At 37.6% G+C, this 16,434-nt stretch overlaps 1 protein-coding gene across 1 annotated transcript; it reads right to left on the reverse strand.

Moving 5' to 3' along the window:
* Window positions 1–8,942: 8,942 nt before the first annotated feature.
* On the reverse strand, window positions 8,943–16,361 carry HMGN1 (high mobility group nucleosome binding domain 1). The gene is made up of 6 exons (XM_036743465.1): window positions 15,822–16,361; window positions 14,951–14,983; window positions 14,829–14,858; window positions 14,696–14,746; window positions 11,183–11,314; window positions 8,943–9,870 (listed from the first exon to the last, which is right to left on the reverse strand). The coding sequence occupies exons 1-6, from the start codon at window positions 15,834–15,836 to the stop codon at window positions 9,823–9,825; spliced, it is 309 nt and encodes a 102-aa protein (XP_036599360.1). The 5' UTR covers window positions 15,837–16,361; the 3' UTR covers window positions 8,943–9,822.
* Between the last annotated feature and the right edge of the window lie 73 nt (window positions 16,362–16,434).

A 16,434-nucleotide genomic window follows, 5' to 3' on the forward strand; every position in this document is an offset into this window, starting at 1 on the left:
AGACTAATAGCCATTCCCAATAGATAAATGGTCAAAGGATATGAACAAATAGTTCTCAAAGGAACTACGTAGTATTCATAACCACATGAAAAAATGTTCCAAATGATTAAGAGGAATGCAAATCAAAACAATTCTGATATTTTACCTTACACCCTTTAAATTGACAAAAATGGCAAGAGTAAATGTTGGAGGGGATGTGAAAAGATAGGTACTCCGATATGACGTTGGTGGAGCTGTGAAAGACTACAACCATTTTATTGTGGGTTTTTTTTGTCTCATCACTATAGTTAGCATTTCTTTTTCAAAATTTATTTTTAATATTCACTTTTCTAAAAATTTTGAGTTCCAAATTCTCTGCCTCCCTTCTGCCCCTCTCTTCCTCATTGCAATATGATATTGATTATATATGTGAAGTTATGCAAAACATATTTCCAAATTAGCCATGTTCAAAAAAGAAAGAAAAGAAAAAGCAAAGAAACATAAAGAAAGAGAAAAAAAGTATGCTTCAGTCTGCACTCAAAGTTCATCAGATCTCTCTTCCTGGAGATGGATAGCATTTTTCATCATGGGTCCTTTAGAACTGTCTTGAATCAGAGTAGCTATCTTTCACATTTGATCAGCATTACAATATTGTTCTTATTGTGTACAATATTCTCCTGGTTCTGCTCACGTTACTTTGCATCATTTCATGTAAGTCTTCCCCTTACAATACATTCATTTCTTTTTTCTTTTATTAATCTGCCCTTCCCATCTATCCCCATTGAGCAAATTAAAAAAAAAAACAACCCTGAAAAGAAAAGCCCTTCAATAATACATACATAGTCCAACAAAACAAATTTCCAGCATAAGAGATTGTAAGAGCATTAAGGTATAAAGAAATAAAATTTTGAAAGACTTTAGAACACAATAATCATAAACTACCACTCTAAAAGAACAGTATATAGTGCTTTAAGGCTATGTTATACAGTGCTTTAGGATTTGCAAAGCAAGTTAACATGTGAACTTCATAACAATCGTGTGAGGTAGGTGCTACCTTATTTTAGTGATTAGGAAACTGAGGCTGAAAGAAGTGATTTGCCAGGGTCCCCAAGCTAGTATCTGAGGCAGACTTAAACTCAGGTCTTCAGGTTCAGGACTACAAGTTCAGAACTCTTACCCACTCTCTGTACCTCCTAGCTGCCTCTTGAAACGCCACTCACCTCTGAGCAGATGAACTTGAGATATAGAAAGAGACAGATTTTTGGACATGGACAATGTAAGAATTTGTTTTGCTAGGCTATATATGTATGTACTGATGCCTTCTATTTTTACATTTTTTTTCTTTTATTAATTTGTTGGAGTGTTCAGGGAAGACCGGTACCTCTGATGTGAGGGCTGTTGAGCCCTTTTTTCAAGGCTGCTTTCCACCTTTAGTGTTCTTCTGCCACCTAGCTCCCTGCTGTGGCTCCAGGAAGCACATCGGCCACACCTCAGTAAAACTATCTCAACAGGTTGAGGGCAACCAACAGGCCTCAAACCTGTTAGTGAATTAGGAGAGTGTCTATCCAAAGCATGTAAAGATTTTCCAAAGGTAGAATGAGCAGATGAGAACAATTTGTTCCAATGGCCATGAATGTGGCTAAAACTGGTGCCATGGAGTGCTTAGAGCTTGGTTAAACATCTAAGACACCAAGGTCATCCACTGCATCCTGGGCCATCACCATTCATCGTGACTTTTGTCTTGCCACTGGAATTAAATGACTCTGGGAGAGTGAGGCCAATGACTTTGAGCACCTCTGCATCACTTAAATCCAATTTATATACGAGTCAAAAGACATTACCCTTATCTGTGTGCACGTTGTATGTCTCCAGTAAGCTCACAGAAGGGAAGGACTGTTTTGGTTTGGTCTTTGTATCCCAACTACCCACTTGGCACAATGTCCTACATATGGCGTCTGCTTAAAAAGATATTTGTGGGAATGGAATTGAACTGTCCTTCTTTGCCTGTCCAAGATACGTATCTGTTTATCTCCAGGATCTAGCACTATGACTGACACATAGTAGGCACTTAATGAACAATGTTTCTTGATTTGTATATGTATCACATAACATACAACATAGATATTTCATCCATTGTTTCCAGTTCCATTTTTCGAATAGTTAATCTCTTTTGTATTGCAATGTATTTCACTAAAGAACTGAGATTTGAACCCTAGTTTTCTAACTACAAATAGAAAAGGTAACATGTAATCTTGACCTAGAAAATTAAGGATATATGCTATATACATCTTAATCATTTGGTATCTTTAATGGAATCCAATTCTAAAATGCCTAATAAAGACTTGCGGGTAGATATGGAATCTGATCACTCATTTCTGTCAATGCAATAAGAATAACATTTATGTAATGCTTTAAAGTTTACAAAACACTTTACAGATATTACTTTTTTTGATCTTCACAATAATTAAATAAATTAGTTGTTATTGAACCCATTTTATAGATGAGGAAATTAAAGTTGAGTGAGGTTAAATGACTTGCCTAGTCACAGAGCTAGTAAGTTTTGGAGCCAGACTCCAAGTCTGGCCTCCAATCCACTATACCATCCAGCTGCTTCATCCAAATTCATTGCTGATGAAGTTGTCTGATTAATCCCTCTAGGCACAAACTTCTGATTGGTCACTAGATTTAAGAATCTCCTCAATCAGCTGTCTAATAAACCCAAGTTGAAACTAGTCACGAGAAAGGAATGGATATACTGAAACATTGAGATGGATTTTTTAAAAAGTATTTTTTACATGACTATTCTGCAGTTTTGTCTCTACAGGATGTGTATTTTCAGTAGTTAGAAGAAGGAATCCTAGAGATCATTTTATGTTGAGAATTATCCTATCATCTGAACAAAGAGTTACCCATGAAAAAAATGCACCCTAAACAGGATAGGGATAAAGACTAGACTTGTGATTTCATTAGATAGAGAACTCCCAGGTAAGGAAGGGTTGTTGTTTTTTTTCAATGCAAGTTAGTCTTAGAGAGCTGTTATGATTTGCTAAGGTCATATAGTTAGTATGTGTCATATATCAGAGGTAGGACTTAAGCCCAGATCTTCTTGGCTTTTTAGCTGCTCTTTATCCAAGTCCTAATAAAAGATTTTTTAACATTTAAGACTCAGATCAATGTAATGACCGTTCATGATTGTAGAGTACCAATGATGAAGTATGCTGCTGTAATGGCAAGTAAAGTGGGACTTTTTGTTCTTTTGTTTTGGAATGCTTCTCAGCACTAAGGCAATCAACCTCAGAGCTCAGAATTCAGCCCCTGGGCAGTGTGGTAACTTTGCAGCAAGGCAATGCCTTTTCCTGGGACATTTGGGACCCGGGGGGAGGGTGGAGTTGTCTATGGTGAGGGGGAAGAAGTGCCATGGATGCCCAAGGATCCTCCCCCTTGCCCCCCACCCCTGTTGGCTTTGTTGCCTAGCTGCCCCCCAGGACTTGGAAGCAGGGTGCAGGAACAGTGAGGGGAGAACAGACTACCAAGAGAACTTTATCCGGACGTTTTTGTTTGCTTTGGGACTTTGCTAATTAAAGCATGCCTGGTACCTGAGGATGCCAGGAGGATGCCTGCAACCACAGCGTGGGAAGGACACACCCTCAAGAAGGACTTTACTTGGACCCTCTATATTGACTAAAGAATGGTGTTTGTGTTATAAACAAATAGTTTGGGGGATGCTACTGAATGATGTTTTGCTTAAGGATATTGCTATGAATGTTATGGTTTAGTTTACTGAACAACATGGGATGGCAGGGTGTGGTGCCTCTGTTTGTTCTAGGATCCATAGCCATTTAGATTGTGGGGCCAAGGATCCTGGAAGGGGTGGAGTGTAATGGCAAGTAAAGTGGGACTTTTTGTTGTCTTTTATTTTGGAGTGCTTCTCAGCACTAAGGCAATCAAGTGCCTTTGATTGAGTCTTGCATTTGTTTGTAGGAAGGCCCACACCCTTTTGCTAGTTAGGTCACAAGAGGTGTGAAACCCTCAAGAGGTGTGAAGCACTCTGACCCTGAAAAAGGGTATATATATACTCTGAGGTTAGCATTTTAAGGGGGGAGGGCACACTCATTGAAAGAGTGTTGGTGATGAGACTCTGGGTAGCTGTTGAAGCAGCCCCTCCCCCTTTGAAAAACCCAGATGTTGGTGCTTCTCTGGTAACTATGTATTGTGATTTGGTCTGTTTATGTTGTCTCTGTTTGTAGTTTCTGTTGGTATTTGCTCTGAAGTTCAGGGCACTGACTTTTTCCCCTGAACTAAGTAAATGCTATATGTATGTTTAATTGAAATGAGATTGTAAACCCCTCAAAGTTACTTTCCCTAGAAAAGCAAATCAAAGAACCCTTGCTGGCAGTCCTTCTGTTTGCTGGTCTTGTTGGTCTTTCACCGCCACAACAGCTGCTAGCAACGTTGTTATAGCTGCCTACTTTCTGGCAAGAAGACTCATGATCCAGAATGAGACATACATTTTGGGGCCATTGTAAAAAATTGTTTTGCTTGACTGCCTATTTGTTAGAAGGCAAGGACAGTTTTGGTTTTGTCTTTGTATTCTTAATTAACATCTACCAGTAACAGTATCTTGCACATGGCATCCGCTTAAAAAGTATTTGCATAATGGAATTGAACTGCCCTTTTTCTTTGCCTATCCAAGATATGCTCATAGCTATATTTATCTATCATCCATTTCATTTTCTGTCTTTATAGCCCCATATTTTGCTTTTATATACAAGATTTTTCTTTTCAATGGGAGGAGGGAAGAAAACAGGGAAAGGGGAGCTAGGGATAGGGCTGTGAAAATGTTTAAGAGAACAGAAGGAATCATACACAGGGAGGAGAGTTTTAAGTTATATGATGAATTTATTGTATACTAAAAAAAGAAAAACACACTCTACATAACAGGGATTCACGATTTCATGTATGAGCCCCCACCTTTTTTTTAATTGTCTGTTAAATTCAGAAATTTAAAACTCTTAAAAACACAAAACTGAATCAATTCATATGTAAATTAGAATATGATAGTGTTGTACCATGGAAGATACATTGATTCACATCTTGGCTCTTCCCCAGTTATTATTATTACCTCTTGTCCTTGGGCAAATCAGTTCACTTCTCTGAGACTTCTGCTTCCTCATCTGTAAAATGAAAATTGGATTAAATGATCTCTAAATCCCCTATTGAATAAATTCTAGTGGCTCCCTTTTCTTTACCTAAAGTTCTGTTAAGGCATTTAGAGCCTATCACAACCTGGCCCCAATCTACCTTTTCAACCTTCTTTACACATTACCATCTTCTCTGTACACTCCAATCTATCCAAATAGGCCTTAATGTTCCTCCCACACAGCACCGTCTCCATGCCCATGATATACTCATCTCTACTTTTTGGAATTGCTAATTTCCTTCAAAATTCAGCCCAAAGACCATCTTTAATAGGAAGCCTTTTCTGATACCTTCTTTAACTCTCCCAGCTATTAGTGCTTTCTCCCAAAATTATCTTGCATATTTAGTATCTATTTTGTACCTATACATATAGTTTCAAGTTGTATCACCCACTCTCCTCCCCCACACCCCTACCTCCTAAGATAGACTTTCCTGGGACAAAGGACTTTTACTTCTGTCTTTGAATGCTTATTGCTTGATTTCACAATCTGTGACAAGAAGAAAGTTAAAATCAGAACATTTCATTAATTATCAAACACATCTAGCTTATGCAAACAACTTTCATATGCCTTGAACTCCATTACAGAAAAAAAAGTCAGCAATATCTATAATATTATAGTCATTATAGGATACATTCCTATAAGTCATCCAGAATACCTTCAGGAGTGTGCAGGTAAAGGTTTAACAACCAGCTGGGGGGGCAATAGGGGAGAAGGAATGTACATGACATTATAGGACTATGAGATCTAAATTCTTAATATACTCTCCATCAATTTCTCACGTCTAGACAAAACAATAAATCAAGCCCTATTTGTAACATTTGCTAAAATGCTCACAGTGAAAACTTAACAACTGACTTTTTCTAGAAAGCTGGTTTGAGCTCTTTCCAGCACACCACTGTTCTTCCTGGCAAAAAGCAGCATAACTAGTTCTAAATGTTATTTGGCCTGTTGCCATTTTGAAGAAACCTACAGGGAATTAGGATGGACTTTTGTCTCTGGAAATGCTTCATTAAATAGGTTTTTTGGGGTGTCTTCTTTATGATTTTAATGCCTTGATATTCCCAAATGACGTAGTTTCTATTATAGAAAGCCCTCCCAACTTCCATATTTGGGGCCATTTTTTTTTCTGAGACCAATTCTCATCTTACAGTATTATAGTTGTAGACATGTAGAGTAAGGAGATTTAGCAAGTATCCCCTCTAAAATATAGAGGGCAAGTTTTTTTTAACTAATTTTTTTGCTATTTGCTTAATGGTTTCATATTTGAATTTATTACCATGGTTGCTCCATTCAAGGCTATTTAAAAAAGATTTCCTAGTTTAGACCTTTCAGGGTCAGGTAATGCTTTTGAAGTTTTGCCGAAAAGAATAGAGAAAAAACACACTTCTTTCTGAAATAAGAACAGAAAGAACACTTACTCCCTTGTCTCAAGCCTTTAGAAAAACCAAGGTCTGGTGGAACTGTGAATGATTCATTCTGGAGAAGAATCTGAAATTATACTTGTTCTAAACTGCCCCAACAATACCACTATTAGATGCATATCCAGAGGTCAAAGCCAAGGGAAAAAGTGCCACATATACAAAAATATTTCTATCAGTATTTTTGGTAATAATAATGAACTGGAAGGAAAGGTGCTTATCAACTAAGGAATGGCTGAATAAGTTGTCAGATATGGATGTCTCACTAAGAGAAATTGCAAATATGAAGAATTCAGAGAAATTTTGGGAACTGGTATAAACTGATAAAGAGCTAAGTAGGCAGAACAACAACAATTTGCCGTGCTCATGGCATTGAATTTAGATTTCTGATGAATGCATTGTTCAATTGTGACTTCACAGGACCGAAGTAGGCACTATACTGAAGAGCTTCTCAGACTTTTTCCACTTGTGACTCCTTCAGGACACTTTTAAACCAGGTTGTGACCCACAGTTTACATTTTTAGACACGACCAACATGTTTGCTCCAACTGCTTAGTTTTCATAATGGAGTGATCTGGTGTGCTTGTGTGTAGTCAATGGAAAGTGACTGCCAAAAAAAAGCCCCACTTAAATATGAATTGTCCCTTCTGGTGTGCTGTTGCTGACTTAACTTACTTGCCCCAATAATAAAAAAATAATCACAGCTGGGCAATTTTTGTAAAAATGTGTTCAAGTCTACCTTGATGTTGGAACTAAGTTTTGCAATTAGAGGCTTCAGAACTCTAATTGTTATTGACAAGCCAGTACTAAAACTATAAAACAGAAAAAATTGGGGGGGATACTTATTAGCTATGAGACCCTTGGCAAATCACTTGACCTCAGCCTGTTTCCTCATCTATAAAATAGGATAACAGCACCTACCTCAGGGTTGTTGTGTCCTATATAAATGCTAGCTACTATTGGATTCAAGGTACTCTAACACTGATGCCAACGTGGTGATGTCGTTTTGGTCCTCTGAGAATGAAGGACAACCACTAAGCTACTACTGTCATTTTTAATATAAAATGTGCAAATAAGTATCCGGTATAACCAGATGTCACAGTGGATACAGCCTATAATAAGGAACACTCAAGTTCAAATCCAGCTGCAAGATATTAGCTGTCACCCTGGGCAAGTCACTTACACAGCACAGCACTTGGCACATAAATGTTTATATATATACATATACATATAAATATATATATGTACACACATATAAATGATATGTAGATGTTCGCTATTATTATTTTATATTTAAGTGCCTGAATATTTGTGGCAAATGTGTCTTCATGTCAACCCCAGGGTTGCCACAGTCCTGTTGCAGTATAATTTGGAAACCTAGACTCTGGGTCCCCATCTTCTGTACTTAATAGCTGGTGGGCAAGAAACTGCTATTTCATCTATTAAATGAAGATAATACACCTAACCTACCTGAAGATGCAGACCACATGGAAGAAAATATATGGAAAGAAATTAATAGAAAACCTTCAAGCGTTCATTGGGATAAGGGATCTTTCAAGGGCTCTGCCATCTCTAAGATCTGATTCTTCCCAGACTTCCTGTACAACAGTACTCAGAGCCTCTTCCCAATTCAATTGGTACACTCTGATGAGATTGGTTTTTTAATTAAGTACAAAAGCTCTCAGAAACGAGGATTAACATCATTATATAGAGTTTCAAGGCCTTGGATATTCCTCCCCAATTCAAGGGAAAGAGTTTTAAATCAAAAGAATTGCATTGTTTTGGTTTTGCTATGGTTTAACTATCATCTTAAGCAAATACCCATACTGCCTTACACTTATTTTTTCATATCAAATCATGATACTTTGCCTTCCTTGACACTGTGAGGCTAAAATAAGTGAATACATTTAAAACATCTGTACTTTATAAATGGGAAAGAACCATAATTGACTGACAGAAGGCATATTTCTTGATAAGAGTAATATTATTTTGCTTTACAATGAGCCATTATACTAGCATATTCATAGGTGACAGTGATTTCATTGATGTAGGGAAATCCTAGATGAAGAAACTTTGCCTACTAATGCAAACTAGTGCTCTTTCTGAAACTATAAGTATTAGAGTTGTCTAGAGGATAAAGAGGTGAATGATTTTCCTATGATCACAAAGCCAACATTCCAGAGGTGGGAGGATCCTGGATCCTCTCTATGCCCCACTGCCTCCTCTGCATATTCACACAAGCGTGACAGTCCATTACAAAAGGATCATGCAAAAAATTTAACATTAAAAAAAAAACCACCAAAATATTCTTGTTAAATGTAATACATGGGTTACAAAACCAAAATTCTTTTATAATCAAGATTTTATTAGTTCATTTGGTAATCCGTACATAGACACTATGAATAAATTGTACATTTAAAAAATGCTAGAAAAATCTAAAAATTACGTAGTTGTAATCCTTTTCTGAACTGTTATTCCAGTGACTTTCTTACTTTAAGTCTTGAGGCAACTCTCCCTAAAAAGAGGTTATCAAATACCAACATCCTGAATATGGATAAGGTATTAGGTCTTTTACAAAGCAAAGTGCCACTAATTCTGTATTTGATAAAACTACACTCATTATATACATTTTCCAGTCTTTTACAGCACATTAACAAAGTTACTGGAAAAAAAATTGTACCACCACTACCAAAGCTGACAATGTCACAGATAGCACACAAGTTTGAAAGGGAGATCCAACACCAGGAAGCGGTTTTATTTAGGAAACAATTGTACCAAAAGACAAGATGGATACAGATTAATTAAAATAAAGAGCTCTAAAATTTGTGGTCACAGCTCCAAATTGCTATCTATGCTTCATGTAATATGTCAAAACTGCCTATGGAATGTTAAGCCTATGCACAAGACACACAACACCTTCCTAGTAAACATTCTATTAATTTCTGGTTGTATTAAAACAAACAAACAAAAAACCAAACTGACAACCAGCACATGATTTCACCTCTTTAAACAGGACTCTAAATAAAGCCACTTTAGATTGGCTTACATTTATCTAAATGTTTTAAAAAATTAACGTGATGAGGTGGGATTGCCTCCTTCTTAAAAATGTGTTTCTAGAGCTACTAAAAAACTGGCATTTACAAAATAGTTGATAAAAATATTCCTCTGAATTGTACAAGAAGGGAGGTAACAGGGACAATTGTTAAAACACTTGGTGTAAGATGTTATTCAGATTTGGTTTCTTTCTCTCCTGCTGAATCAGAGACTGGAACCTGGAAAGAACGTAAAACAAAAAATTATAAAATTGCTCATTATATTTGATATAGGCCACAGGAGGGACTAACATTTCCGAACAAATTCGTAGTATAGATAAAATCAAAATCAAACTGGATACTGCAGACACCTCAATTTCACAATGTCCAAAACCAATCATCATCTTTTGCCTCAAACACACCCACCTACCAAACTTCTCTGTGTGTCAAAGGTACCACCATTCTTCCAGTATCCCAAGTTTGCAATCCAAATTATCCTTCACTCATCATTCTCCCTTACCCTATGCAGTTAATCAGTGGCCAGATCTTGCTATTTCTAACTTCGTATCTCTTCCATACAAAACCTTCTATTTATACATCCACTACCTTAGCTCCAGCTCCTTTACCTCTCATATAGATTGCAATGGCATCCTAATTGGTGTCCTACCTGAAATGACTACCTTCTCCAATCCATTTATAGCTGCCAAAGACATTTCCTTTTAGCCTAGACTTGACCCTCAATTCTCTACCTCAATAAATGCTAGGACCTCCCATTGCCTCTAGGATCAACTATAAACAACTTTGGCTTTCAAAGCCCTTCACAACCTAGCCTCAACCTATCTTTCTGCACTTACGATCAAGCCAAACTGGTCTTCCCTGTTCCTCACACATGGCACTCCATCTCTAATCTCCATTCCCATATTCCAGTTTTCTATCTGGAATGCCCTCCCTTTCCCACCTCCACCTTACAGAATCCCTTAATTCCTTCAAGATGCAGTTCAAGTGATACCTTCTACAGGAACCCCAGCTGGTAATATCCACCCTCCCTAAATACTGTGCATTCACTTCATATTTATTCTCTACATATCTACATATGTTCAATGTCTCCTCAAAGAGAATCTACGGTATTTAAATGAATGAATACGATATTTTCTCACAGTAAGATATTTAGTGTGGACTGGGAGCCAGAGTTCAAATCTTGGCTCTGGCCACTTACCACCTGTTTGACCCTGGACAGAACATTTGTTCTCTCTGGTTATGTTTCCTCAACTGTAAAAAGACAGGGTTGGCCTAGATGATCTTTTTTGTTTCTAAATCTATAGAACTTATACTGGTGAAATTCTGTCTATATGCAAATATTCTAGCATAGTCACCTAAAAATCTGGTATAAACTTATGATGACTAAGTACACTTTGAGATATATTATCATAAAGACTAGAAACCATGATGTTGAGATCGGTTTACCTTATTTTATAGTGGGGCTGTTTTTTTATTAACAAGAAAAATTGCTATCTGAGAAAATCAAGGCATATGGAAAAGAATAAGTACTGACCTCTTCGTTTTTAGTTTCTCCATTTTCTGCAGGCAAGTCATCTTTATTCGCCTCTTGGTTAGTAGCTTCTGCTTGTTTTCCTTTTGCTCCTTTTTTTCCTTTTGTGTGAACTTTTTTGTCCTCGGATTTAGCCTACAGACATATAGTGTTGTATATATTAATACATCTTCCTAGGTATTAAACATATTAGTCTGAATTACATAGTAAACTTTTTCCAAGAGCAAAAACCAACTTCTTCCACGAAACCAGGATATTCTAATGAACTTTTAAAAAGTGCTTATTAGTAATGAGATCACAGTAAGATTTTAGTAAAGGTCAAACATTTAAATATTTTATGTATGAAACATTCAAATGTTTTGCTTTATTTTCCAAATTATCAAGTTCATATCAAAAACATATATTAAAAAAATGAATATCAATCTTTTAAATCCTCAATAATCGGGGGAAGGAGAGGAGGGATTGGGTTGATGAATTCTAATCACCTACTCTCCCCCTCTTCCTTGCAGATTAACCATTATATCTATTTTTAAAAAGCTAATCTTTCTATGAAAAATGTTTTTATCCTCAATTCTTTCCATTTTTAGGGGAAAAAACCCACTGTACTTATTAAAGATTCTTTGAAACAAAGTTTGTCATTGAAATAGCTAATGAAAATTCCCCTTTACTATTTACTATCTATTTTTCTTCTTTTTTAGCATATCTGAAAAGGAATAAGCAAATACAAATAACATTTTAATAGTTCATAATGAAATCCAACCAAGAATCAAGATGGCAATTTTATAATCACTGAAAATGTTGACCTTTTGATCCTAAGATCACTTAAGTCAAAAGTAAAGAGTGATAAATTTACATTTTTATTATTTCTACTTAGGTGTTTGAAAATTTGGCAACTATGGGAAGCCCCACTTGAATTTTACTCAAAAAAAAAAAAAAAACAACAACAAAAAACCCAAAACCCCAACATCCTAAGCTGTTTTAATGAAGTACAGTTTTATATTTCAGGTATGGCTAACTGGAATACAGATAAGATTCACATTTTAAGAGTTATCCAAGTTTTATGGATGAAGTCTCTAAAAATTTCCTATAATTCCCAAAAAGCAAACCAATAAAATACTTTATCTAAAAGATGAGCTGCATTCTTAAGCTCCCTTTTACCTCTATCCAAATGAAATTTGTGTGTGTTTATGTGTGACAAATTCAACACTGCCACAAGGAAAAATAAACAACCCCCCCCATCAAGTTTATACCCCAGTATGAAGTGAGTTAGTAGCATCACCTTCACATATGAAAAATGGTCCATCATTAAAGACATTTGTTGTTCAGTAGAGTCTGACTCTTTGTGACCCTGAATGGGTTTTTTTTGTTTGTTTTTGGCAAAGATACTGGAGTAGTATGACATTTCCTTTCTCAGTGGATTAAGGAAAACAGAAGTTAAGTGACTTGCCCAGGGTCACAAAGACAGTGAGTGTCTGAGGCTGGATTTGAACCCAGGCATTCCTGACTCCAGGCTAAATTCTTTATCCATTGAGCCACTAAAGACATAGGATTGTTCAAAAACATTGCTTGATCTGCAAGCCTTGGAAGCTATATTAAACTGAAGTAAATTAAGTTTACTGAATGCTAATAATGTCTAATTTAAAAACTAAAGTATACTTCATACATACACTTGGATGCATCTAGAGACTGATGAATGGCTATTACATACTGGTAGTAGGTTGCATCTCTCAGTAAAACATGACTTATGGAATGTATGGATGATCTTTCTATGACTTAAAGGTGTACAAAGTGCTTTATATACATTACTTCATTTGAGCCTCCCAATAGCCCTGGTAAGAAGGTGCTACAGATATTTATCCCTTTTTCACTGATGAGAAACATGAGGCTCAAAGAGGTTAAGAGGATTTGAACAAGTTCTTCCTAAGTGCAGCAGTTCCACCCATAGTACCATGTTGCTTCTCACATAAAGTAACTTGTATTTTGATAATACAGGTCTGTTAAAGTCTGACTAGCATGAAGACTGTGGCATAAATTAGAAAGAAGAGAATAAAGCACATTTTAAAGCATCTCATCCAATCGATGGCTTTTGTGGATAAAACAGAAACATTCTAAATAAAGCTGGCATCATTTTCTCAAAAGAAAGTTTGAATGATGCCCCAATCATCTGTATCTCTAAAAGCAAAGTGGTGACTATTATCAAAACACTAATGTCAAATTAACACTTTTAATAAGAGAGCAGAATAAAATATGGAGGGAAAATTAAACACTATTCATGTCAATATCCCAGGAAAATTTACTGGCAGTTCAAAGATTGCAACTTATATCATAGCTGGTTATAAGTGAAATAAGGCTATTAGAATAAAATTATTCTAATGCTATTCTAACTCACAGGATGTTATTCTCCTGTGGCATTAAAAGCCTTCATTGTTTTTATTATGTGTATACCTTTCCTGAGCTGGTTAAGATCTCAAGCAAAATATTTTTAACAAAACAATACTTAAAAGAATTTTACATAAAGGCCTATTTACCCAAATTTCAAAAGTACAGAAGAAAAATTTTTGAGTTGTTAAAAACTATTTTTTTTAAATTAAAAGTAGGTCAACAATATGTTGGTAAATGAGAGTGAAAAACCAGTAGTAATTTATGGTCAAATTTGCTCATAATTAGAAATTATTACCAAAACAAAAAGCCTTAAAAATCATCCACCTGATATCTAGATTTAAAAACAGCTGAGGAATTATTAACTCTCTAAACTGACTTAGTACCAAACAAGGTATTAATTCTGATAGATTAAATAATTATAATTGCAGTTTTGTCTTTGATGAGTAACCAAGCTCAGACATCTAATAGTTATGACTTCGTCTAACAATTTACATCAGATGCAAATTTAACAATTCACTTTTCCAAGAATATACATTTGGATTCTTCTGAAGATTGATGTAATATATTTGAACTTTCTTGTTAGTATTTTTTGCTGTTTGCTTTGAGTGGACATGTGAATTTTCCCTTCTGACTTTGGAGAGCTTCTCAAAATGAAGCTTATGAAGAGAATATCATTTAGCATATTGATTTTTCTAGCTAAAAAAGTACCCATATATACAGGTGCTTAGAAATAGCTTTCTTCTAGCAATTTAGACCATACTGAAACAAGTGCACTGTTAAAAGACTACTCTAGTAGTAAGTGTAAGTAAGTAAGTGAAAACCAACATCTAATTAAGTGTTTAAGTGTTCAAGAGTTTAGCAAAATTAAAGACTTTAAAATATTGGAGCGGAGAATTCAATGTTAGGTGTTTAGCTCAAAAGAACTTCTGAGTAAAAAGCATATTCTGATTATACTACTCTTGCTTATTAACTGAAGAGAGAATAAAAGAATCTGGTTTTCTAATACTTTCAGACACTGAGCCATAAATATTCGGTTTGGTTGAATGGGAGTGGGGAGCGAAAACAGAAAATTCAAATTAATAATTTAAATACTATCCAACAACTTCTAGGTTCTTTTCATGTACAAAATCTTACCTTCCTAGCTGTCTTTTTGGGCTTAGGTTCAACCTTTGCAAGGACTGGTTTCTGGAAGACATAAGTATCTGTAAGTATTTTGTTATCTGATATGTAACAGAAAACAAGAGTGAATAAAGTTGGCTTTACTTACAGCTGACAATCTGGCCGACCTCCTCTTGGGCTTAAAAAAGCAAAAAGCAAAGTTATTTAAGATATGTAACTTAATGCTTCATTCCTCAAGACCCATATTTCTTGAAATTAAAGCATCCTTACCTCCTCCCTTACTTCCCCTTCTGCAGAGTTGACCTAGTCAAAGAAAGGCAAAAGTTAGTAACATCAAAAGCATCAAATGAACCCAGATCCCATAGTTTCCCAGAACAAGATCCCAAATTAGGGAGGCTTTTTGCCCTAGGGAAAATCTGTCTGCTGAGACTTCAGAATAAGGTTGAATAGAAATAATAGAAATACTTCAAATTCTGAACTTCGGCCCTACTGAAGCAGAAATTTCGATAAGGCCAATCTCAACAGGCAGATGTCATTACGGTAGAACGGAGATATTGATAAATCGAAACAAAAACACAAATAATCACTCCAACTCCCGTATCCTTCAAGTCTTTAGGAGGACCTTCTTTCCTCTTAATAAACGGAGTAGCTGCTGCTAACAGGTTAACTCTAGGCGGGAGAAAAGTAAATTTGGGGAAGCAGTTGGGATTGCAAAGTTCAAGAGAAAAGATGGAGGAAGGCGTGCGGTTGGCAGAGGAATTTCATTCTCCCTGCAAGGATGCCACGATAAGCGAGGTCTCCGGGTCGTCCTTAGGAGCGAAGGGTGACAAGGCCTTTACCTCTTAACTGAATGTGTCTGTCTCGTGTGCACCTATGTTTGAACGCTGCCTCCTCCATTAAGACTGGGAGCCCCTGGAAGGCAAGGACCGTGATTCTGCCTGTGTTTGTACCTAACTCTCAGCAGCAAGCATGGCACACAGGAGGCGCTTAATCACTGCCTGACTTGACTTTCTCCCGCAGCGGGCCCTGGGGATCTGGACCTCAGGCATCGGGCGCCCCGGGAAAGGCAGACGGGGCTGGTCACGCGTGTCAAGTCGGGCCGGGGCGGGCAAAGGCAGTGACCACGGGTCGGCACACTCACCTTCCTCTTGGGCATCTTGGCTGCTAGTGAGGATCAGCTCCCTCTCCCCAGACACGGGCGAGCGCCGGCGGGAGAGACTGGGCTCTGGCGTCGGAGGGAAAGTGCCGCAGCCGCGGGAGCTTCTTCTCCGGCAGGGCTCCTGGGCCTCGACGCTCCTCCTCCCGCCGCTGGGCTGCGAGGACCCGCAGCGGCAGCAGTCCGAGAACTAGATGGAACCGGATTGGAATCCCGCCTCCTCCCCCTTCCTCCATCTCCCTCTTCCCGCCGGCCCAGGCCACTCTCCGCCACAGCCAATTGGCTAGGACCGCCCACCTCCTGCCGTTCAAACGCCGACAGAAACCCGGCATAGGCGGAAAGCACAGTCAATCCAAGTCTCTGCCCCGCCCCTTCACCCTCCCATTCCATTCTTTCTCGTCCTCACTTTTCTTCTTCCGGGAGCCTGGGACTGGAGGAGGAAGCGGGGCCGACCTCCCACCAGTCCCCGGCTTCCAAACCGCTACTCCTTCTCTCGCTTTGCTGGAAGCGGGGCTGCCGGCACCGTCTCCGCCCTCATTGGCCGAGGGCAGCCACGTGCCTTCACTTCGTTCCGGGTTCTCACACTCAAGCCCCAACC

This window comes from Trichosurus vulpecula, chromosome 2 (genome assembly GCF_011100635.1).
Source record: "Trichosurus vulpecula isolate mTriVul1 chromosome 2, mTriVul1.pri, whole genome shotgun sequence".
Classification (NCBI taxonomy): domain Eukaryota; kingdom Metazoa; phylum Chordata; class Mammalia; order Diprotodontia; family Phalangeridae; genus Trichosurus; species Trichosurus vulpecula.